The sequence below is a fragment of the Macaca fascicularis genome, chromosome 2 (genome assembly GCF_037993035.2).
Source record: "Macaca fascicularis isolate 582-1 chromosome 2, T2T-MFA8v1.1".
NCBI lineage: Eukaryota > Metazoa > Chordata > Mammalia > Primates > Cercopithecidae > Macaca > Macaca fascicularis.
This window is the reverse complement of record NC_088376.1, coordinates 108,421,256-108,444,833: the sequence shown is the minus strand read 5'-3', so window position 1 is coordinate 108,444,833 and position 23,578 is coordinate 108,421,256. Positions and strand designations below refer to the sequence as shown.

The 23,578-nt window shown below is 43.4% G+C and overlaps 1 protein-coding gene across 4 annotated transcripts in view; it reads right to left on the bottom strand.

Moving 5' to 3' along the window:
• The window catches only part of LARS2 (leucyl-tRNA synthetase 2, mitochondrial), a 170,197-nt gene that overhangs the window by 12,552 nt on the left and 134,067 nt on the right, over positions 1-23,578 (bottom strand). For all 4 annotated transcript variants that reach the window (XM_005546878.5, XM_005546879.5, XM_005546877.5 and 1 more), the window contains 3 exons: positions 21,620-21,697; positions 17,779-17,890; positions 180-307 (listed from right to left, as the gene is read on the bottom strand). In XM_005546878.5, the coding sequence (XP_005546935.3) occupies positions 180-307; positions 17,779-17,890; positions 21,620-21,697 (318 nt within the window). The remainder of the gene's footprint in view (positions 1-179; positions 308-17,778; positions 17,891-21,619; positions 21,698-23,578) is intronic.

Here is a 23,578-nt window from a genome sequence, read left to right as displayed (position 1 = left end):
CTGAGGGTACTGGCAAAGGAGAGACAGGCCTTGGGCCTTCCGGTCACAAGGTGTGGCTGAGGGCTGAGCTGAGTGAGCCAGAAAGGCCTGCTAATAGACCTCTCAAAACCACCACCGTGTTTAGGGGCCACCAGCAGGGCAGGGACTGCCGGGCTCTGGGGTTGAGAGGAGATACTTACCAGAACTGCCATCTGGATGATCTCCGGCGGCTGCAGGAACTCCGGGTCCACGGCAGGCCATGCCTGGAGCAGCACACTGGCGTCCCAGGAGTAGTGGGCACAGAGCTTCCTTGGCACCAGCGCCAGGCCTGTAATGCCAAGGCACAGAAGGGTGGGGTCACTCTAAGAACAGGGAGGCTTAGGAGAGCAGGACCAAAGCTTCCGCCCCCACAGAGCACAGCCTGCCGGGCGCTCAGCACTTTGGCCTGGTTTAGAATCCCAGGTTGCTGGGGAGCTCTTGTTGTTCACAGACGGCGCGCAGGGCTGTGAAGATGGGTGGCTATGCCATTCTGAAGTGTGCATGTGGAGACACAGGCTGCTGGTGTGAATGGCATCTCCCTGAAGTTCTGCTGGTGAAGGAATGCCTTTGTGCCTTTGAGAGCTGATTCCAAAGTATGGAGCGGCATTCGCTAGCTATCTCGCCTACGCATTCTATAGTCTGAGAAGGCCTCCCAACCTGTTCTTTTACTCACAATTACTGGAGCCAGGATGCAGTGAATGGCAGGACACTCCTCACCATGTGCAGCGGGATCCTAACCTTCCCGCAAACTTCCTCTCGGGAGTGGAGCCCTCTGATTACTGGAATGGAAGGAGCTTTCCTTGGCTCAGGGTGGGCCAAACATGAGGAAACACTGAGGAATGAAACCGTCTCAAGCCCCGTTTCCCAGAGTGCTTCGTGCCGCAGCCCCCAAGTAGAGGTGGCACTAAGGGTAGCAGAGGGCCAGCTGTCCAAGTGCAGCTGCAGTGGCCAGTGCTCCAGGACTTTAACTAGGGCTCATCCTAGCAGGGAAAGCTTTGACTTCAAAGCCTCTGCTGTAATCTCAGCACTTTGGGAGGCCAAGATGGGAGGACCGCTTGAGGCCAGGAGTTTAAGATAAGGCTGGGGAACACAGTGAGACCCCATCTGTTAAAAAAAAAAAAAATTCACCAGCATGGTGGCTCATGCCTCTAATCCCAGGTACTTGGGAGGCTGAGGCAAGAAGACTGCTTGAGCCCAGGAGTTTGAGGCTGTAGTGAGCTATGATTCCCCCACTGTAGTCCAATCGGTGACAGAGCAAGACCCTGTCTCATAGACAGATAGGTAGGTAGGTAGGTAGGTAGGTAGGTAGGTAGGTAGATAGATAGATGCAAGCCTCTGCTGATTTCATGAGTATAAGAGATGCCCCCAAAGGTACAGGGAATACACACCACAGAAAAATAGATCCCTGGGCAGAAGCGGGCAAGTGAATATGGCCAGCATGCCCATTCTGGAGCAGTGCCCTGGTAGCTGTAGTCCTCACCTGGGAATAGCTTTTCCACTGGTGGTGGAACTGGCCCTTCGACACCTCTCCCTTGTTATTAGCCCTGAGACTAGAACAATGCATTAGAGGGATAGGTCCATGGCTCAGGGTATGGGCTGAAGCTGAGTCTGTGACAGAGGGAGACAATTCCACCAAAACCAGCTCCAATAATACTCGGTTGTGAATGACAACTTTTTGTTTTATCTTCCTTGATGACAAATGTAGTGTACACGCTCCTTGCAGAAAATTTGGAAAGGTCCAAAATATAAAAATAAACATCGTGTTCACCCAGATAGCATTTTTAACTTTTTTTTTAGAGATGGAGTTTTGCTCATTGCCCAGGCTGGAGTGCAGTGGCACAATCTCGGCTCACTGCAACCTCTGCCTCCCAGGTTCAAGTGATTCTCCTGCCTCAGCCTCCCGAGTAGCTGGGGTTACAGGTGCCCACCGACAAGCCTGGCTAATTTTTTGTATTTTTAGTAGAGATGGGGTTTCATCATGTTGGCCAGGCTGGTCTCGAACTCCTGACCTCAGGTGATCCACCTGCCTCCGCCTCCTGAAGTGCTGGGATTACAGGCGTGAGCCACTGCACCCAGCCCCAGATAGCATTTTAAACTTATTTTAAAAGATAGTAATTTAATGTATGTAATAACTATTTGTATATATAAACCAACTCTACAAAACACCACCACCACAAGATCATGTTGTAAATATGATTTTGTATGTTCTTTTTCCCATGTTTTAAAATGATATTTCACGGCAAAAATGACACACAATTTTTTATATATATATATATCACAATTATATATATATATAATTTATATATAATATATATTTTATATAAATTACAGGCATAAGCCACCGCGCCCAGCCTTGTCTTTCTTTTTAAAATACTATGTTATAGATTTTCTACAAAGGATGTTTTATTACTTTTTAATTTGAAAAAATATTTTAAAATAACATTTTTTCGTCCTGTGAGATCAGTTTTCTTTTAGTTTCTTTTCATGATTTCATTTTCTTCTCCATTTAACTTTCAAATCTATTAGTAATTTATTTTGTGTTTACTGTGAAAAAACATTATTAAAAGAAAACAACATGGTCAACTTTCCAAACCCAATTTGTTGAATACATCTTCCCTTCCCTATTGGTTTGTGATTTTTCTTTCAAGATGTATTATACCAGGGACTGTTTCAAAAACTGTTCACGTCTGAGCTACTCAAAGTGCCTGTTTGCCATAAGGTAAAGAACTTGGGCCAGAATGTAAATCAACACGTCGCCTCCTTCATTGAGAGGAAAAAAACGGTAGCCGAACTCAATGGTGTCTTCGGTGACACAGCTGACTTATGAGCTGGCACAAGCTCCTCATCTTGTTGTGGACTGGAGCTGAGAGTTCCACCGACTGCTCTGACTTGCACTCTCCACCAGTCCAGTCTGTTCTGTTGACCTGTTTTGGTTCTTGTGCCAGTGCCACAGCTTTACTTGTTGTAGCTTTCCATGTTTTACGACCTGGCACTCCTGCTGTAACCCTGTGTTGCCAGTCAGCCTGAGGGAAGTGAAGACTCCTTAGGAGCTGAGGATCATGTGGTATGAAAGACAGATTCCTGCTGCCCAGATGGCTCCTGTGGCCCGAGGCTGTTGCGCTTACTAATGAACCTATTCTGTGTCTAACAGATGTGCCTTTTGGCAGAAGGAGAAAGGAGATTCCTGCTTGTTCAGATGGAATCCTATTAAAACTCACATGTGAACATGAGATGGAGGTCACAGAAGAGAGCTCATCACTTCTTTTAGTGAGCTGGCCCTGTGTGGCTTGTCCTGTGACCCAGCTGCAGTGGGAAGATTTCCAAAACCTCCGTATGGCAGTTGTACAGGATGCCTGGGAGATGAAAGGACCTTGGACACAAATGTTCTGGGCAGAAGCTGTTACAAATTCCATTTAAAAAAAAAAATGAGGAAGCCCAGCCTTCCTGGAGCAGTCAGGATGCTTATTTATAGCAGCCTGGGCCCCCGCCAACATTTCCATATAGATGGGAGTGGGGCCATCCTGTTCAGCACTGAGGAACAGAAACTCAGGACCCTGGGTTTTATGTAGTGTTTTTGCCTCCTTGCTCGTTTTAGGGAAGTAAAAAATACCTAACACTTGCGTGGAAAATACAATGATTCCTTTACGTTGTAATGCCAAGGGGAGAGGTCAGGTGGAGAGCTGGCCTTCAGGACACACATGGGGAAAGTCCAAACACAGGCTGGGAAGTGGCAAGGCCCTGGCACGCAAGCCTACCTGACAAGGTTGGCTACAGCCCACAGCCCACCCCCTTTCTTCCCCTCCTCTGGGAGAGCTGCTGTTGCAGACTTTCCCGCAGAATAACTGAAACAAGCCTCCTCTCCCCACTGAGAGGTGGTGACGCTCCCATGTCACCAGGGCACCCCAGAGGGATCATGGCTTCTGTGGATGGCAGTCCTCTCCTGGTGGCCATCTTCAGGCCTGCCTCCACCTCATCTCCCCACCCCTGCACTCACAGACACACCAGGGGGGAAGATTCGGGAACTCTGCGGCGTCTGATCCCTGCTGTGCCTCGTCTAGCCTTGGCAATTCCAAGGACGTGAATAGGAAGTGAGGCCACTTTGCTTTATCCTTTATCCAGAGAAATAATTTCATTGACATTATTTTGAAATAGCAACATCTGCACAGCACACACATTTCATGTATAAAGAACTATCAGAGCATCAGTGGGTATCTTGTTCTCCCCTGTAATTATCACACATACTTCTATGTGATTTTTACGTTTATAATTTTGTTGAAGTTAATGAGTACAGCGTATAGAGAGCAAAACACAATAGCTACACTTCACAGCCACTTTTTATAAAAAGCTATGAAGAAAGTCATCCCAAATTATTTTATGAAGAAAAATAGAGTTGTGGACTGACACCTCAAGAGGGAGAATTCCTTCAGAATCCCTAAGGGAGATATAGGCTCTCCCCACTGTGCTCTCAAAATTAAGGTGTTGATGGATTACTTGGAGATCATCAGTCAGACACCAGAGGCAAATATCAAGAAGGAAAAGTCACTGTAGAACTATAAAAATGGCCAGAGAAACAGAAATGTTAAGGAGATCTTACTTCTTTTAAATAACTTGTATTTTAGAAAAGGGACTAATCTCAAAGAGGCACACAAAGACAGACAGAGACAGACAGACAGACAGACAGACACACACACAGAGCAAAAGAAGGACTATCACCCAAATGCCCATCACTACATTCATTGGTTAGGACACCCTATCTCTGTTAAAAAAGAATGGAATATTGTTGATACAGAACTACTCTAAAGCACAGTAAGAGCAAAAAATGTTTGTACAGGATGTTAACACCTGTATAAAGGTAGACATGTCACATCCATCCATCACATTCTTGTGTCAGATTAAACATAGCATTGGTGACAAAGGTTCTCTGGGAAGCAACTGAGTGACAGATTAGGACACACTTTCTAGTAACGTTGAATATTTTACAAAACACGTATAGACATGCTTTTCAATTTAAAACTTAGGTTTTGCTTTGCTTTAAGAAGCCCAGACAGGCACACTGGAAACTGGACAGATTTTCTGCAGATGGTTGTAGGCACTGTTCTTCAGAAGCTGGGCACATACAGAGTGAGTTCACTCCCTGGGAGCAGTGCCCTGAGGGCAGGCCAGCCAGGGCTCCGAGTGCTCCTGCAGGCACACTGCACGCACTCTGCCACACGCAGCAGAAGGAATGCCTGCCTCAGACAGTAGTAAGATGAATGGTTGGATCTGGTTAGGTGTGTGTGTACGTGTGGGTGTTAAAACCTTCAGGCCAGCTGTGGTGGCTCACACCTATAATCCCAGCACTTTGAGAGGCTGAGGTGGAGGGATCGCTTAAGCCCAGGAGTTCGAGACTAGCCTCGGCCCTTGTCTCTACAAAAAAATAAAAAATTAGCCAGATGTGGTGGCACACGCCTATGTCCCAGTTCCTCAGGAGGCTGAGGCGGGAGGATCACCTGAGCCTGAGAGGTTGAGGTTGCAGTGAGCCGTGATCATGCCACTGCACTCAGCCTGGGCAACAGAGTGAGACCCTGTCTCAAAAAATAAATAAATAAAAACAAAAAATAAAACTTTCCATTAGAAATGAATTCCTTCCTCCCTTCCTTCCTCTCTCATGGTCTATACTATTTTCCAGAATTAGAATCTCAACACTCAAGACTTATGAGTTTAGAAAGGCAATTAAAAAAATCCTTTATTCTGCAATAATTATAGATTCACAGGAAGTTACAAAGAAATGTTCAGGAAGTCCTGTGTACCCTTCACCCAGCCTCCTCCAATGGTCACAGCTGGCATGATTATATCACAATATCAAAACCAGCAAGTTGACATGAATGCAATCCATAGAGCTTATTTGGATTCCATCAGTTTAATAACTAGTGTGTGTGTGTGTGTGTGTGTGTGTGTGTAGCTTAGCATAACCATGTGTAGCTTCATGTAACCACCACCAGTTAACACAGTTAAGAGCCACCATCTCCAACTCCTAACCCATGGCAACCATGAATATGTTCTCCATCTCTACAATTGTGTTATCTCAGGACTGTCATATAAATGGAATAATATGGTAGATTGCTTTAGTGATTCGCTTCTTTCAATCAGCATATTCTCATAAGATCCATCCAAGCTGTTGCCTGTTGGGTCATTTTTGAGGATGGTGAAATTACGTCTCCAACATGAGCACCACCAAGGAGCTTGCTGTTTGGTGATCTGTCTTCCTTCCTTCCCTTCCTTCCCTTCCCTCCCTCCCTCCTTTCCTTTTCTTTTCTTTCTTTTTTTTTTTTTGAGACAGAGTCTCACTCTGTCGCCCAGGCAGGAGTGCTGTGGCACAATCTCAGCTCACTGCAACCTCCACCTCCCAGGTTCAAGCCATTCTCCTGCCCCAGTCCATCCTGAGTAGCTGGGATTATAGGCATGTGCCACCACGCCCGGCTAATTTTTTGTATTTTTTAGTAGAGACAGAGTTTTACCATGTTGGCCAGGCTGGTCTCCCGACTTCAGGTGATCTGTCCGCTTTGGCCTCCCAAAGTGCTGGGAATACAGAAGTGAGCCAGTGTGCCTGTTTGATGATATTCTGCTCTTTTACTGTTCACCAACAAAGGAACCCTTGAGTCTTTCGTCTAGAAAGAGTATCAGTGGCTCCAAATACTCAAAATTTCCCCAGGCAAGCAGCTACCACCCTCATCTAGATAGGACAGTATTATGGTAAACAAAAGAAACTTTGTGAATTCAGATGTGGTGTCTTCAGCTTCTCAGATCAGAAGCTTCAGGAAGGAAAAAAAAAAAAGATTTCCTCATCCTGTTTGCAAACTGCCAAGACACTGGTCTGTTTCTTATAAAAGGTCTCCGTTTACTCTTTAAGCAATTGATAGAGGACTGTTAAGTACTTTGGGCATCTCTAAAATGTTTCCTTTTCATCCAGGGCAATAATGGCCATTATGCCAAGAGGACTTCAAATCTCCCTTAAGAGACAGATCTCAATTCTGTTGCTCTTTGGGGAGAACTTCTCCTTTGAAAATCAGCCTCCCAGGGGAACTCTGGGAATGGCCATTTCTGAACATGCCACCTTGGTGGACCATGTTCTCTTCAGTCATTCTGGAGTTATCTTTCTAAGATGCAGGAATAAAACCGAAGGTATATGAAAGGTAAGTGTTTTAGAAAAAATGAAATATGCATAAAAACTGTCCCAGATCCTTGGGATAGGAATGACTTGACAGTCTGAGAAGACAATATTGAGGCCCTATCACAATATAGTGCTTCTGTTTGCAAAGGACTTTCAACATCCTGTTACATTAACCCTCCTCACATGCTGGGAGAGGCAGGAGGCATCGTTTCCCCATTCTCTCCTGGGGGCACCTAATGCCCATGAGTAATGACCCAGGGGACATTCCTGGTGCTTAAGCCTCCTCACTTGCCTGGGCTATGTCCCCAGCTGCTCATTCAGAAAAAAAGATACACATCTCATGGGGGAGAGCAGGAGACGGGTTTCCCACTGCTTCTTTGAATTGAAAAAAAAAATTAGGGCCGGGCGCGGTGGCTCAAGCCTGTAATCCCAGCACTTTGGGAGGCCGAGACGGGCGGATCACGAGGTCAGGAGATCGAAACCATCCTGGCTAACACGGTGAAACCCCGTCTCTATTAAGAAATACAAAAAACTAGCCGGGCGAGGTGGCGGGCGCCTGTAGTCCCAGCTACTTGGGAGGCTGAGGCCGGAGAATGGCGTGAACCCGGGAGGCGGAGCTTGCAGTGAGCTGAGATCCGGCCACTGCACTCCAGCCTGGGCGACAGAGCCAGACTCCGTCTCAAAAAAAAAAAAAAAAAAAAAAGAAAAAAAAAATTAGTTGCTATAGATCTGTAAAACGTTAGGGAGGACTGCAACTGAAATGAACACAATGTCCACTGCTCCAACTGCTCTCTCCCGCTTTCCTACAAATGCCTAGAACATTGCCTGACACATAGTACATGCTCAATCAATGTTTATGGAATGACTGATGGAAACACTGTAGCAAAACTAAGATTCAATCCAGATCCACTCTTCATTATAAAACTGATCACAAAAGCCCCAGTGGGGTGACATGTAGAAAAATCACGGCGCAAAGTTTGAAATGGGCCAGTTCCTACCACACTTCTTTAGAACATGTCCTGTTGGAGATCTGGTCACAGAAATGAAGGACAGACTGACAGAGGCAACACCACAGTGTACACTGTACCATAAGACCTGCCTGGGAGAGGAAGGACCCTAGAGAGAGTAGATCCTCTGACTCCAGTATTCTAGATGCAGAGACCAGAGGGGCATGAGGGAGGGAGTTTCTGAAAATCCAATTTACATCAGTCCTTCTTGGGAGAAACAAAATGAAGGAGGTAGACAGATAATGTGGGCCAAAGTAGGAAGATGAAAGGGAGAAATGTATATTCTACGATGAGAGTGGGTGAGTTTATCACAAATTGGATCAGTATTGTTTTATAGCAAAGACTACGACAGAATTAACAGCAGGCCACTTAAAAGACTTAATGTGGGGCCGGGCGCAGTGGCTCACACCTGTAATCCCAGCAATTTGGGAGGCTGAGGCGGGCTGATCACGAGGTCAGAAGATCGAGACCATCCTGACCAACATGGTGAAACCCCATCTCTACTAAAAATACAAAAAATTAGCCAGGTGTGGTGGCGGGCGTCTGTAGTCCCAGCCACTGAGGGGGCTGAGGCAGGTGAATGGCGTGAACCATGGGAGGCAGAGCTTGCAGTGAGCCGAGATAGCGCCACTGCACTCCAGCCTGGGCGACAGAGCGAGACTCCATCTCAAAAAAAAAAAAAAAAAAAAGATAGAAGATAATTAAAGGCTGCAAAATAGAATATAATATGGCTGCAGCTTGTCAGGGCCTAACACCACCCTCCTGAAGTCTCTTGTAACACCGTAAAAAGAGGCGGCCGGGCGCCGTGGTTCATGCCTGTAATTCCAGCACTTTGGGAGGCCGAGGTGGGCGGATCACCTGAAGTCAAGAGTTTGAGACCAGCCTGGTCAACATGGCGAAACCCCATCTCTACTAAAAATACAAAAATTAGCCGGATGTGGTGGCGTGTGCCTGTAATCCCAGCTACTCAGGAGGCTAAGGCACGAGAATTGCTTGAACCCGGGAGGCGGAGGTTGCAGTGAGCTGAGATGGCGCTACTGCACTGCAGTCTGGGCGACAGAGTGTGACTCTGTTTCCAAAAAAAAAAAAGAGGCAACTCATTCCCTCTGTGAAGTCAGTGAAACCCTCTTTCACTAACCTAACAATTCATATTGAGAAAAAGCTAGTGTTAGTAAAATAACTGAAAATTCTATATAACCCCAGCGAATAGATTTTTTTGCAAATAGATTTTTTTCCAAATAGAATTTAATGGTATATTAAGTCTACCATGCCATGGTCAATATGAATTTATCTGAGGATATCTCAATATTAGGCAATCAATGAACTGAACACATAGGCAATCAATGAACTGAATATACATCATATCTAAAGGGCAAAAGAGAAAATTCAAAGCAAATAATACATCACCTCAACAACTGGACAACAGGCATTAAGTAAAATATAACTCCCACTCCTAATATGAGTGCTGGTAAACAAAAACAGAAGGCTGCTTCCTTAACATGACAGAGACTATCCACCCCAAACCAACAGCCAACATCACATCTAACCAGGGAGGCGTTTGTTCCATTTATATCTGGAAATGAGACCTGATTGCCTGTAGCCAGCATTCCTTAACACTGCAGAGGGTTTTCTAAGATGTATAATAAAGAAAATAATCAGACACCATGGTATAACTATTAGAAGAAGAAAGCATCCTTATTTGCTGGTCATAGAATCCTAGAAAATCCAAGAGGATTTTACCTGTTAAAGTAAGAGAGATCAGTAGGGAATCAGGATAGAAAACAAATATGCAAATCAAAATTTAAAAAATTATATGCCATTGGAATAGGTTCTGGAGATCGACTGTGCATCCTGGTGACTACAGTTAATAGCAATGCATTTTTTTTTTTTTTTTTTTTTTTTTTGAGACGGAGTCTCGCTTTGTGGTCCAGGCTGGAGTGCAGTGGCCAGATCTCAGCTCACTGCAAGCTCCGCCTCCCGGGTTTACGCCATTCTCCTGCCTCAGCCTCCCGAGTAGCTGGGACTACAGGCACCTGCCACCTCGCCCGGCTAGTTTTTTGTATTTTTTAGTAGAGACGGGGTTTCACCGTGTTAGCCAGGATGGTCTCGATCTCCTGACCTCGTGATCCGCCCGTCTCGGCCTCCCAAAGTGCTGGGATTACAGGCTTGAGCCACCGCACCCGGCCAGCAATGCATTATTTAGTTGAAAATTGGTAAGAGAGTAGATATTTAACATTCCCATCGCAACAAATGATATCTGTGAGGTGATAGATATGCTAATTACCTTGGTTTAATCATTCCACAATGTGTACATATATCAAAACATCACATTGTACACCATAAATATATGCAATTTTTATTTCTCAATTACATCTTTTTAAAAAGACAGTAGGCCAGGTGCAGTGGCTCATGCCTATAATCCCAGCACTTTGGGAGGCCAAGGAGGGAGGATTGCTTGAGCCCAGGAGCTCAGGACCAGCTTGGGCAACACAGTAAGACACTGTCTCTATAAAAAAAAAAAAAAAAATACAAAAATTAGCTGGGCATGGTGGCATGTGCTTACAGTCCCAGCTACTTGGGAGGATGAGGCACGAGGTTCGCTTAAGCCCAGGAGGTCAAGGCTGCAATAAGCCCAGATTATGCCACTGCACTCCAGCCTGGACAACAGAGTGAGACTCTGTCTCAAAAAATAAAAATAAATTTTAAAAAATTTAAAAAGATTTAAAAAATCAATTATACTAAGAAAATAATGAGTTATTTCCCTCATATATTCCAGAGGATTCAAGTTACTTGGATTAATCTATTAGATTAATAGATTAATTCTTATAGTTTATCAGTCTACATATATTTTTCTTAACTGATTAAATTTCCATGGTATTAACCTTTATTTGACACCATTAAGAAGACTATCAACTCACAATAAATCTTAACTGAAATAAAACAAATGTTGGTGTCAATGTGGTTTTACAGAAGAAAAATATACCAGCCGTTATCAGTCAGAAAATATAGCAGAAAGAGATTCTAGTCTACAAGAACACAAAAGAAAAGAAAATATTTGAGACAGACCATGAGCTGGGATGAAAGTTTGGATGAGGTAAAGATGTGAAACCTTCCTAAATTAATTCTAAGTTTAACCACATTTCAGTTTAACTGTCATGGTGATTTCGGGAGAACTTCACAAACTATGCAGAGTTTTGCTGAGAAAAATAAACAGGTGAGAAGAGTTAAAGAATTATAAGAAAAGAAATGAAGAAGGGTTAGCCTGCCAGGTGTTAAAACTGTCTGTAAAAATTCAATAGTTAAATCATCGAAGCACAATGCACAATTCAAAAACAGATCGTAGAGTGGAAGATGGAATAACTTCTCAGGAAAATAATTTGTCAATATATATCAAGAGTCTTAAATAGATTCATATCTTTTCCACTTCAAGGAAATAATTTGAAGTGAGAACAAGATTTATGCACAGAATTGTCCATGGCGGATTGTTTATGGGAGTGAAATGTTAGACACACTAAGTCATGGCACACATGGACAATTATGCAGTTTGTTTGTTTTTTTTGAGATAGAGTCTCACTCTGTCACCAGGTGGGAGTGTAATGGCGCGATCTTGGCTCACTGCAACCTCCAGCACCCGTGTTCAAGCAACTCTCCTGCCTCAGCCTCCTGAGTAGGTGGGACTTCACAGGCACGCGCCACCATGCCCAGCTCATTTTTGTATTTTTAGTAGAGCTGGGGTTTCACCATGTTGGCCAAGATGGTCTCGATCTCTTGACCCCGTGATCCGCCCGCCTCGGTCTCCCATAGTGCTGGGATTACAGGCGTGAGCCACAGCGCCCAGCCTAATGCGGTTATTTTAAAAGTTTATATGTAAAAAAAAACAAAAAACAAACAAACAAAAACCCCCAAATATTATATTCTTAAATATCATATTGTTAAACTGGAAATACTGAGAATTTAATTTTTTGCTAACCTGAGAAACTGACCTAAGCCCAGTGTAAAGCAAAGATGGTCAAACTGTTGCTCTGTGTTCTGAGTGACTCTCTGAAGTCTGTCTAGACAGGATGCACTAGGCCTCTGATACTGAGACCACCACCACCACAGCCTGGTGCTTGAGCTCCTGTAAGACATATCGCCTTGCTCTGGGCCCAGGTGTATGGGCCCCTGTTATCCATCCTCACAGCTGCAAAGGTGTGATTTCACTCAGGATTTCAAAGACATGGGATGGGCCCAGGTTGGGCTACTCCAGTTTGCAGAATGAGTTTATCACAAAGGGATTGAAAAGTCCATATATAACATCTGGAATCATGATATCTGCTCCTGTTTCTGTTCAGGCATATTCACAGAAGACCCAGAGAATTTCTGGAATTTGATTTGAGGATGTGCATCAAAAGCCTTAATCTTTTGTATCTCTTCTGACCAAGCAATTACACTTAGTTATGTATTCTTAGGAAATAATTTTGCACATAAGCATTGGCTATTTAGCATTTTTTTTTTTTTTTTTTGGAGATGGAGTTTCACTCTTATTGCCCAGGCTGGAGTGCAAGGCGCGATCTTGGCTCACTGCAACCTCTGCCTCTCAGGTTCAAGCGATTCTCCTGCCTCAGCCTCCTGAGTAGCTGAGATTACAGGCATGCACACCACGCCCAGCTAATTTTGTATTTTTAGTAGAGCCTGACAGCTGGTCTCGAACTCCCGACCTCAGGTGATCTGCCCACCTCGGCCTCCCAAAGTGCTGAGATTATAGGTGTGAGCTACCGCACCCGGCAGCTATTTAGCTTTTTTTAAAAAAATGTATAACTATAAACAGTTTGAATGTTCAATGATGGGGAGTGCGTAAATTCAAACAATGGAAAACTGTATGACCATTAAAAATGATGTTGTAGGCCAGGCGCAGTGGCTCATGCCTGCAATCCCAGCACTTTGGGACGCCGAGGCAGGCAGATCCCGTGAGGTCAGAAGTTTGAGACCAGCCTGGCCAACATGGTGTAACTCTGTCTCTACTAAAAATACAAAAATTAGCCGGGTGTGGTGGCAGGTGCCTGTAATCCCAGCTACTCAGGAGGCTGAGGCAGGAGAATCTCTTGAACCTGGGAGGGGAAGTTGCAGTGAGCAGAGATCGTACTACTGCATTCCAGCCTAGGTGACGGAGTGAGACTCTATCTCCAAAAAAAGAAAAAAAAAAATGATGTTGTAGAAAAGTATTTAATGACCCATAAATAAATACGTTCATGGAATATTTATTTAAGTGAATAAATCAGGTTATAAGATAACCTCTAGCTTAACAATAAAACAAGTCATCAATAAAAGGGAATGAACTACTATAAACAGAACATGGATTAATCTCAAAAGCATTATGCTAAATGAAAGAAAACAGAAATGACTACACATTGTATGATTTCATTTATATAACATTTCTGGAAAAGGCAAAACTACAGAGACAGAAAGATTAGTCATGCTGGGAGCTGGAGTGGGTGTACGATTGACTAATGGTGTGAGGAACCTTTTTTCGGTCATGGAAACCCAGTTCTAAAACCGATCATGGTGATGGCTGAACAAGTGTATCAATTTACTGAAATCATTGAGTATATACTTAAAATGGGTAAATTTTAGGGTATTTAAATTTTATAAAGAGACATGACAATTAAAACAACACAGACAAGCGGACACAAAATACAACACACATAAGTAAGTGAACACAATCATTTTACTTTTTCTTTTTTATGTTTTATGAGACAGGCTCTTGCTCTGTCAGCCAGGCTGGAGTACAGTGGTATGATCCTGGCTCCCTGCAGCCAGGAATTCCTGGGCTCAAGTGATCCTCCCACCTCAGCCTCCCGAGTAGCTGAGCCTACAGACACATGCCACCACACCCAGATAATTTTAAATTGTTTGTAGAGATGGGGGTCTCCCTATGTTGCCCAGGCTAGTCTTGAACTCCTGGGCTCAAGTGATCCTCCTGCCTGGGCCTCCCAAAGTGCTGGGATTACAGGTGTGAGCCACCGCACCCAGCCACCACACCCACCACCTGATCTGCACTAAGACGCTGACAGTGGCTGTTTATTTCTAGAGGGTGATGGTAAGCAGATTTCTATTCTCAGTCCTTGTCATCTGGGAACTGGTCTGACAATTCTAGCTGGGCCTCAGTGTTATAAGAAATTCACCAGTTGTGCATAGCTAGGCCATATTATTCGCCTCTTCAACACAAATGATCTCACTGAACGCCAACATCAGACAGTCACACCGACAACATAAAAGGAGACCAAAACAAGACCACGTCATAATTTTGTCAAAACACAAAGACAAGGTCACTGCGAAACACACAAAATATCAAACATCCCCTTCTCTGGGCAAATACGAGTGACTACTATTTCTTTACTAATTACAACTTTATCCTTGCTCAGGTGTACCTCCCTAGAGATAAGATTTCTTAAGATACCAATCACAAAACTGTCCCCACTTACTGACAGCACTCAATCTAGAGCAAATCTTCACTTCCTGAGACCTTTCCCCAAATTATTCTACCAAAGCCTAAATTCATTACATAACAGGTCCTTCCTAATACCCTCTTACTGAGATGCCCAATGTCTCCCCCTGGTAATAAACCCAACTTGTTATCTGAAGGTGTGTTCCTGGTGGTCTCTGGCTGGAGAATGCTGATAGAATTGCAGGTTCACAGAATTTCACCTGAGATCCTCACTGCCTTTGGCTGGAACCCTTGACTCAGAAACAGGGCACGCATCTGAGACCCCCTTGTGTCTCTACCTAGATGAGGTGCCACTCACCCTTGGCTGGGAATTAAGTTCATGCGGAATTGAACTCCAGGATTTCACTGAAGCTTTTAGTGTTGCATTTATCTGATTTTCTTAAGAATAGGTCCCACTTTGGACATTTGGTTTTTTGATCAGAATTCTATTGTTCTTTGGTGAAACTGTTTTCTAGCAACTAACACCTGCTGGCCTAATGACCTACCTATCTGCTTGTGTACTATCTTGAATGTTGTTTGTCTATTGGGAGAGGATGGGAATAGGTCCCATAAATTTGTTCCTGAGCTGGCCCTAAGGGTGAAGTGGTCAGTCGGTTACTTCTTGGAGACACACTATGCCCCGAGTCACCACTGCAAAATCTCATAATGATTTCTTCCTCAGTCTTGTTCTTGTGTTCCTGAGAACTGCTTTTATGTTAGTTTTGTCTACCGATAATCAGGAGGCTTTCTCTGGGTCCTGATCAATGATGACTTTGATCAAGCACCAAGATGCAAAATTCCACAAGCACCAACTTGTGGATGTGCTGAGGCTCTCACAGGGTCTTCTTGGTCTTTTCAACCTAAAACTGCCTCCTCCACCACAAGAAGCACATTCTTTCTTTATGTTTTCTAATTACAGCCCTAACTCCTGTGCATATCTTTTTAAGTGCCACAAGTTTCCAAAGACAATTTGGAATGACAGTGATCCCTTTGGGGAACTTCTGATATGAACAAAATTGTTCATTTGAGAGGTTCCTTAGAACAAAAAGGATAAAACAATTCTGACTATCCAATGGTATGATTTCATTAATTGGTATGAGGTTTCTAAACACAAATTGGACTCAAAAATTCTCCCTTAAAGATTCAAAATGTGAGAAATTTAAAAACGGTTTCCTCTGTAGATCCACTGAAAACAATTTCAGTTCTTCCCATCTTTCCTCACGTCCTTTGTCTTTACGTTTAAAACCTTGCTCAACTCGTAAAATCCTTATAATTGCCTTCTCCTCCTTCTCTCTCATTCCCCTCGTACTTTAAATCAGTTGCACTACCTCATTGTCACTTAAAATTGCAACCCCTATGAAAGAGGCATCTGACACTGACTGGTAGGAGTATTTAAGCTATGTGGTTGTGTTTCGCTCTGCATGCTATTATTAAGGACTTCCCGAATTCCAGAATGGAAAGACAGGAATTCATTACAGCATTCAGACTTACCTTGGATACACTCAACTCAGGACTCTCTGACCTCTTCCAACTAAGCCACCTGTTAGAGGGGGCCAGGAGTTGCAAAAGCTTGGTTTAAAAAGGGTAACTAAAAGAGTAACTGGAAAGACCCAGAAGATGACTTAAGAATCAATGAAATACACTTGTACTCAATCGAGATGTCTTAAAGCATATAAAGTGGGCAAAATCTGTTGGGAGCTACACCACATCTCTTTCCTGCTAAAGTAAACTGGACCTTGATTCAGTCTTGCAAGCAGCAAAGAATGAATCCAAAGGAAACTTCAGAGTCATACCCATCCAAATCCTTACCCAGTTTTTAGAATTAGTTCCTGATTTCCAAAGCCCTTTCCACTTTTTTGGTTGATGCTTAAAGTCAGAAATTGTAGATATGGTACATAAACACAAAACTGGCTGGCAAATCATCCCACTGCGTAAACTTCAGTATTTGGCTGAACAAGTTTAATTTTAAAGTGGCTTTAGATATCAAAAAGGATAAAAATCCAAACCAAGCTCATGGGTTTACAATGAAAGCAAATTAAAACAGATTTGCTCTTCCTCAAGGGATGAGAAACACTTCCTTTTGACAGAGACACTTATACTGTAAAAAAGGGGACCCTGGAAAAATAACAGTCTCATCTTAGCTAAAAAGAAAAAGGAACCACTGCTCCTCCTGTGGAATTAAGAAGCAACTCTGAGGGAGATGGTAGGGCCCAATTCCCAGCGATTCCCTGAAATCAACAAGGAGCACTATGTTTTAAAGTAGAAAGCAATAAACAAGGCTTTGTGAGAGACACTGGCACTACTCTGTCAACTATAAATCCTACTGTAATTTCCACCCATCTCCTGTAGGCATAAAGCTGCTTGGATGGTTGGAATTTCACATAATCCTCAAATTCTTCTTATCACTCAAGCTTACACTGAGACTCGTGGTTTGCTCAACTGAACAACATGCATTTCTTCTCTGTGACACCACATCAGTAAATTTAATTAGGAGAGATCACATGCATTTCAGATGACCTATTTCTAGAAACATCTGAAGACTTTCCCATGCATGATCCTTCAGGAGCTCAATTACATGTCACTTTGCCCCTCCCTATATGCTTGGCCTAATCCCAGTTTGATGATTATGTGAAGTCTTGGTTTTGTCCAGGCTAACGCTCCAATGATGTGGAGAGAGTGCTAGGGGCTGAAATTCAAGCAGGCATTCAGGCCTGCTTTGATGCCTAGATTAGGAATAATTGGTGAAAAGTGCTGAATTACAGTGTAAGTTTAGACCTATAACTTAATTTCCATCTGTAGAGTGGTACTAAACATGAGTTTCTATCTTAAAAGGACCATGCAGGTCATAATACGTGGATACTGGGGAGCTGAGTCACAAGAAGGGATTAAGGTGGTAACATCAACACCTGCATTAGTCTGGGCACATTAGTCAAAGCAAGGAAGTGTCTTTCCTTTTGGTAGGGGTGACCATGCGGATGAAATACTACCATTCAGAGTACAGCACAGAGAGGCTGATGAGTATAGACGCCAAATGTTGGACCCTATATCTGAGGACATCTGAGTCCCGAATGATGTTCAAAAAGAGGCTTGGGCAAATTCTGGTTAGTAGTAACTGGTCAAACAAGGACTCTGCCACGTACCTGCCCAGATCTCTGAGGTTATGTGCGGGGCCATTGGAGCAGCCATCACCATCAGGGCACACAGAGCATCCTCAAACTCGGGGCTGTGGAGAATGACTCTCTGAGAGGCTTGCTAAGGAAGAGAAAAAAAGTAAGAAGACTGAGGTGTAAAAATAAGCATGGGTAAGAAAGACCATTAATGTATCTGAAGTCCAGAGACACAAGCTGGTAGGAAGAAACTCCCTTTGCCATCCATTTCTGCTTGGGACAAAGAACTTCCCCTACTTAATGATAGCACGAAGATAAACTACAGCAAGCCAGGTGTGGTAGCTTATGCCTATACTCCCAGTACTTTGGGAGGCCAAGGCAGGAGGATCACTTGAGCCCAAGAATTTGAGACCAGCCTGGGCACTATAGCAAGACCTCATCTCTATGAAAAATTAAAAGATAAAAAAAATTAGCCAGGCACAGTTGCACACCTATAGTCCCAGTTACTTGGGAGGCTGAAGTGGGAGGATCACTTAAGACCAGGAGATCAAGGCTATAGTGAGCTATGATTGTATCACTGCACTGAAGCTTGGGCCAGTGAGACCCTGTCTTAAAAAAACAAACAAACAAACAACAAACAAAAACTACAGCAGCAGCAACAACAACGAATACATGATGTTAACTTATTTAGTCCTCACCACTCTTTGAGGGTGGTATTCTTACCCCATTGGACAGATGAAGCAGCTAAGGATCAGCGAGGGAGGGCAATCTGCCCCCAGGCATACTGTAGCCAAACTCTTAACCACTCTGCTAGGTTTCCTCTGCGCTGTAGGTCCCCAGAGAAGTGCACAGAGACCTGCTCAAAGGTGTTAAACTGTGAAACACCCAGGGCAGGGGGAACTCTCTACCCTACTCAGGGACCCCTATTCTCTTAAACACCTTTGGTCAATTCCAGCAAACATGGTTGTGTTTAGCTCTGTGTGTTATTATTAAGGACTTCTCAAATTCCAGAATGGAAAAAGAGAAATTCATTACAGTTTCATTTCAGTTTCTTGCTCTATTTTTTCTGATTAAAAAACTAACACTCAGCACAGAAAATACAGGAAATGAAAAACTACTCATAATTATACAACCTAGAAAAAAAGGTATATTATATCCTTGTCTCCAAAAATGCAAAAATGTGTATATAAATGCTTATTATACATGTAACATTTTCAGGATTGATATTCTTACCATATGAACACTTTTTTTTAAATTTTAAAAATTATTATTTTTTTTTATAGAGATGGGATGTCTCACTATATTGCCCAGGCTGGTCTCGAACTCCTGGGCTCAAGCCATCTGGTGCCCTGGCCTCCCAAAACGCTAGGATTACAGGTGTGAACCACTGCACCCAGCTCATATGAACACCTTTGGATTTTTTTTTTTTTTTTTTTTTGAGACTGAGTCTCTCTCTGTTGCCCAAGCTGGAGTGCAGTGGCATGATCTCAGCTCACTGCAACCTCTGCCTCCTGGTCCAAGCAATCCTCCTGCCTCAGCCTCCTGAGTACCTGGGACTACCGGTTTACAGGTGTGCACCACCACACCCGGCTAATTTTTTGTATTTTTAGTAGAGACAGGGTTTCACCATGTTGACCAGGCTGGTGTTGAACTCCTGACCTCAAACGATCTGTCTGTCTTGACCTCTCGAAGTGCTGGGATTACAGGTGTGAACCACTGTGCTTGGCCTTGTGTCATGTGTTTTTACTTAATATTATATGATAAACAGTTTCTGATATTAAGTATTCTTCAAGACATGATGTTAATGGTGGTGGCACATTCCTTTCTTATTGATATGACATCAGTCATCTCCCAATTCCCCATCAGAGGACATTTGGGGTTCCGAGTCTCTGATTATAAATTATCTGCAATGAACACTCCTGGATCAGAGGATATAACACAATCAACCTGACAGCCAGAGTGCTTCCTGGCAAGGTACATCAACCACAGCTATCACTGGTGTATAAAAGTCTATTTTGCCATCTTTGCAATAACATGGGGAATAATGATGCATTTATTTTCATTTTTTTGAGAGAGGGTCTCACTCTGTCACCCAGGCTAGAGGACGGTGGCAACAAACAGCTCACTGCAACCTCAAATTCCTGGGCTCATGGGATCCTCCCACCTCAGCCTCCTGAGTAGCTGGGACTATAGGTGCATGCCACCACACTTGGCTAATTTTTAATTTTTTTATAGATGAGGTCTTGTTATGTTGCCGAGACTGGTCCCAAACTCCTGAGCTCAATCGATCCTGCTGCCTCGGCCTCCCAAAGTGCTGGGATTAGAGGCATGAGCCACTGTGCCTGGCCCTGAACAGTTACGTTAAGCATTCTCAGCAAATTTGACAGGTATTTAAAAAAAAAAAAAAGCACCTTGTTTTAAATTTGCCTTTCATGATAATTAGAGAGGCAGATTTTTTTTTCTCCATAAATTTATTGGCTATTTCTATATCATCTTCTGCGAGTTATTATCTTTTCATATGCTTTGATCATTTTTGGTTAGGTATTTTCATATTAATATGCAAGAGTGCTTTACCTATTAAGAACATTAACCTGTCTGACATGTTATAATTTTTTTTAACATACTGAAAATGTCAAGTTTTATGTAGTCAAATTTGAAATTTCTTCCATTGTTCTTTTTTATCTTTATTTTGCTTTTTTAAAGTTACCTTTTTTATTTTATTTTTAGAGACAGGGTCTCCCACTCTGTTGCCCAGGATGGGTTCAAGCAATCCTCTTGCCTCAGCTTCCCGAGTAGCTGGGGCTACAGGTATGTGCCACCACATCTGGCTAATTATTTTATTTTATTTTTTTGTTTTGTTTTTGTTGAGGCGGAGTCTCGCTCTGTCGCTCAGGCTGGAGTGCAGTGGTGTGATCTTGGCTCACTGCAAGCTCCACCTCCCGGGTTCACGCCATTCTCCTGCCTCAGCCTCCAGAGTAGCTGGGACTACAGGCGCCCGCCACCACGCCCGGCTAATTTTTTTGTATTTTTAATAGAGACGGGGTTTCACCATGCCAGCCAGGATGGTCTCGATCTCCTGACCTCGTGATCTGCCTGCCTCGGCCTCCCAAAGTGCTAGGATTACAGGTGTGAGCCACTGCGCCCGGCCTAATTATTTTATTTTCTATGTGGCCCAGGCAGGTCTTGAACTCCTGGCCTCAAGTGATCCTCTCAGCTTGGTTCTTCCAAAGCGTTAAGATTACAGCGTGAGCCACCGTGCCTGGCCCCCACTGGTCTTAAAAGCTTGGAGAGGCCTTCATTTTAAAAAAGCCTTTGTTAATAGCTTTAATGAATGCTTTTGTTGTCCAATAGCTAAGAACATTTGTTGACAAGTCCTTTCCCTGGTAAGAAAAATGGCAGTCACACTTAGCAAGGAGAAAGTCCATACTGAAAAGGCTGACTTTTGGCATTGGTGAGAATGATCCTGATCCATCCAGGTTAAATGAATATCAAATGTAATGATGCTGAGGAGGTATCACAATTCATTCAGGAAATCAGACAGTAAGGGTGTGAAGAGCCAGAAGACAGGGAGGCCTGAGTCTGGTCTTAGATTTGTCACTAATCAACCAGACATGTCATCTAACTTCCCTGGGCCTCAATGTCCTCATCTGTAAAATATTGGGGGATAAGGGGGTTTGGACCAGAAAATCTTTAAGAAACTTCCAGTAATAAAACTAGGTTGTGACTATGGAAAAATGTTTCCTTAAGATAATCAAGCCACACCTAGGTGGTGACACAGTGGGGGTGCTCTCTGTTCCACTTGGGACCCTGTGGGACCCCTTGCCACACCTCTCCCTCCTCCTCTGCTACCAGCAAATGAGGACAGGCCACTTACCGAGAGGGCACTGCTGAGCCCCATCAGCTGAGAAATTGCAGAATTCAGTGAGAAGTCCTCTGTGAAATGGGTGGTCACCTATTGGTAAAGATTCAATTATTCACTTATTTCAAAATGCTTTTAAGTTTTCCACAAAAAGACTAAATTATCAAAACAAAAAAAAGGAAAATGAATTGGATGCAAAGATATTTATAAATATATCTACTATCTCAAATAATCACTATGTTTCATCTGCGCAAATATTTTTAAAATTCAAAGACAATACTGTTTCCACGGTTTAAGACTATTCTTCCACATATCTGGGATACTGTTGGTTCTCATAGTAGGTGTTTAGAAAAACAGTGCTAGCGGCTGGGAGTGGTGGCTCACACCTGTAATCCTAGCACTTTGGAAGGCCGAGGTGGGTGGATTACTTGAGGTCAAGAGTTCGAGACCAGCCTGGCCAACATGGCAAAACTCCTTTTCTACAAAAATACAAAAAATTAGCTGGGTGTGGTGGCGCATGCCTGTAATCCCAGCTACTCAGGAGGCTGAGGCAGAAGAATTGCTTGAACCTGGGAGGTGAGGTTGCAGTGAGCTGAGATTGCACCATTGCACTCCAGCCTGGGCAACAGAGCGAGACTTCGTCTCAAAAACAACAACAACAACAACAACAAACAATGCTAGTAACATGAATAGGAGGCAGGACCCACTGATGGACAAACTCAACATAACAGAAAATAGGAGTAAAGGATGTCACTTCTGCTTGGTTATGTGGCTTTGCTTCACAGTAATGGTTTTTAGTCTACAGGATAAGGTTAATTTTACTTTTTTTTTTCTTTTTTTTTTTGAGACAGAGACTTGCTTTGTCGCCCAAGTTGGAGTGCAATGGCGCGATCTTGGCTCACTGCAACCTCTGCCTCTCAGGTTCAAGCGATTCTCCTGCCTCAGCCTCCCGAGTAGTTGGGACTACAGGCGCGTGCCACCATGCCAGGAGATTTTTTTGTATTTTTAGTAGAAATGGGGTTTCGCCGTGTTAGCCAGGATGGTCTCGATCTCCTGATCTTGTGATTTGCCCGCCTTGGCTTCCCAAAGTGCTGGGATTATCGGCGTGAGCCACTGGGCCCAGTCAATTTTACATTTTGAAATGTACAGTCAACATAAGAACATTAACATAACTTGTCAGCTTTTTCATATTTCTGTGCTTTTCTATTTTGACTACAGGCAAGAATACAGAAAAGTGACACATCTTTAAGGATGTTAAGAGTTTCCAACTTGTTGAAATAACCCAATTCTATTATCTGACAGAGTAAAAGAATTTGCCAAATCCAGGGAGAAAATATGTGGTATGAACTCAATCGCTCAGGCATCACTCAGACCCCTACATTCATTCAGGGAGCTCTGTTCCTCCATACAGAGAGGGTACAGAGGACAGAAATAAAGCGGAAGAAGTGTCAACAAATGAGACCATGCTGGACCCAGGGCCATTTCAGGTTATACAAACCAGAGAGGCAAAAGCCTGCCATGTATCATTGTCTTCATTATCAGAGTGCAGATGAGTGATGCTGATTAACTGTATGTCTGAATCAGCATACTATTTTTTTTTTTTTTAAATCAGCTTAAGAAGAATTTGGGATATTAGATACCCATTATAATGACTCAGATTTGCAGAAGTTAACCCACAATAGTTCACATGGATATTGTGTAACAAAGTAACTGAGTGGGAAGGTCCTGGCTTTGTGGAGGACTGGGATTCTAATCTCTGCTCAGTTCCTCACTAGCTGCGTGACGTTAGGCGAGATATCTGGACCTCATCTCTGTCCCCATCTGTACAACGAGGAGGCTACAGAGGACAGTTTCTGAATGCCCCCGTCAACTCTAAAACTGTGTTTCTGTTCATGTAACACATGCGGTGTCATCCTGGATGGACAGGGTGATCCTGGATTTGGTTCTCTGCTTGGATGTGTTAAATGTGGAAAC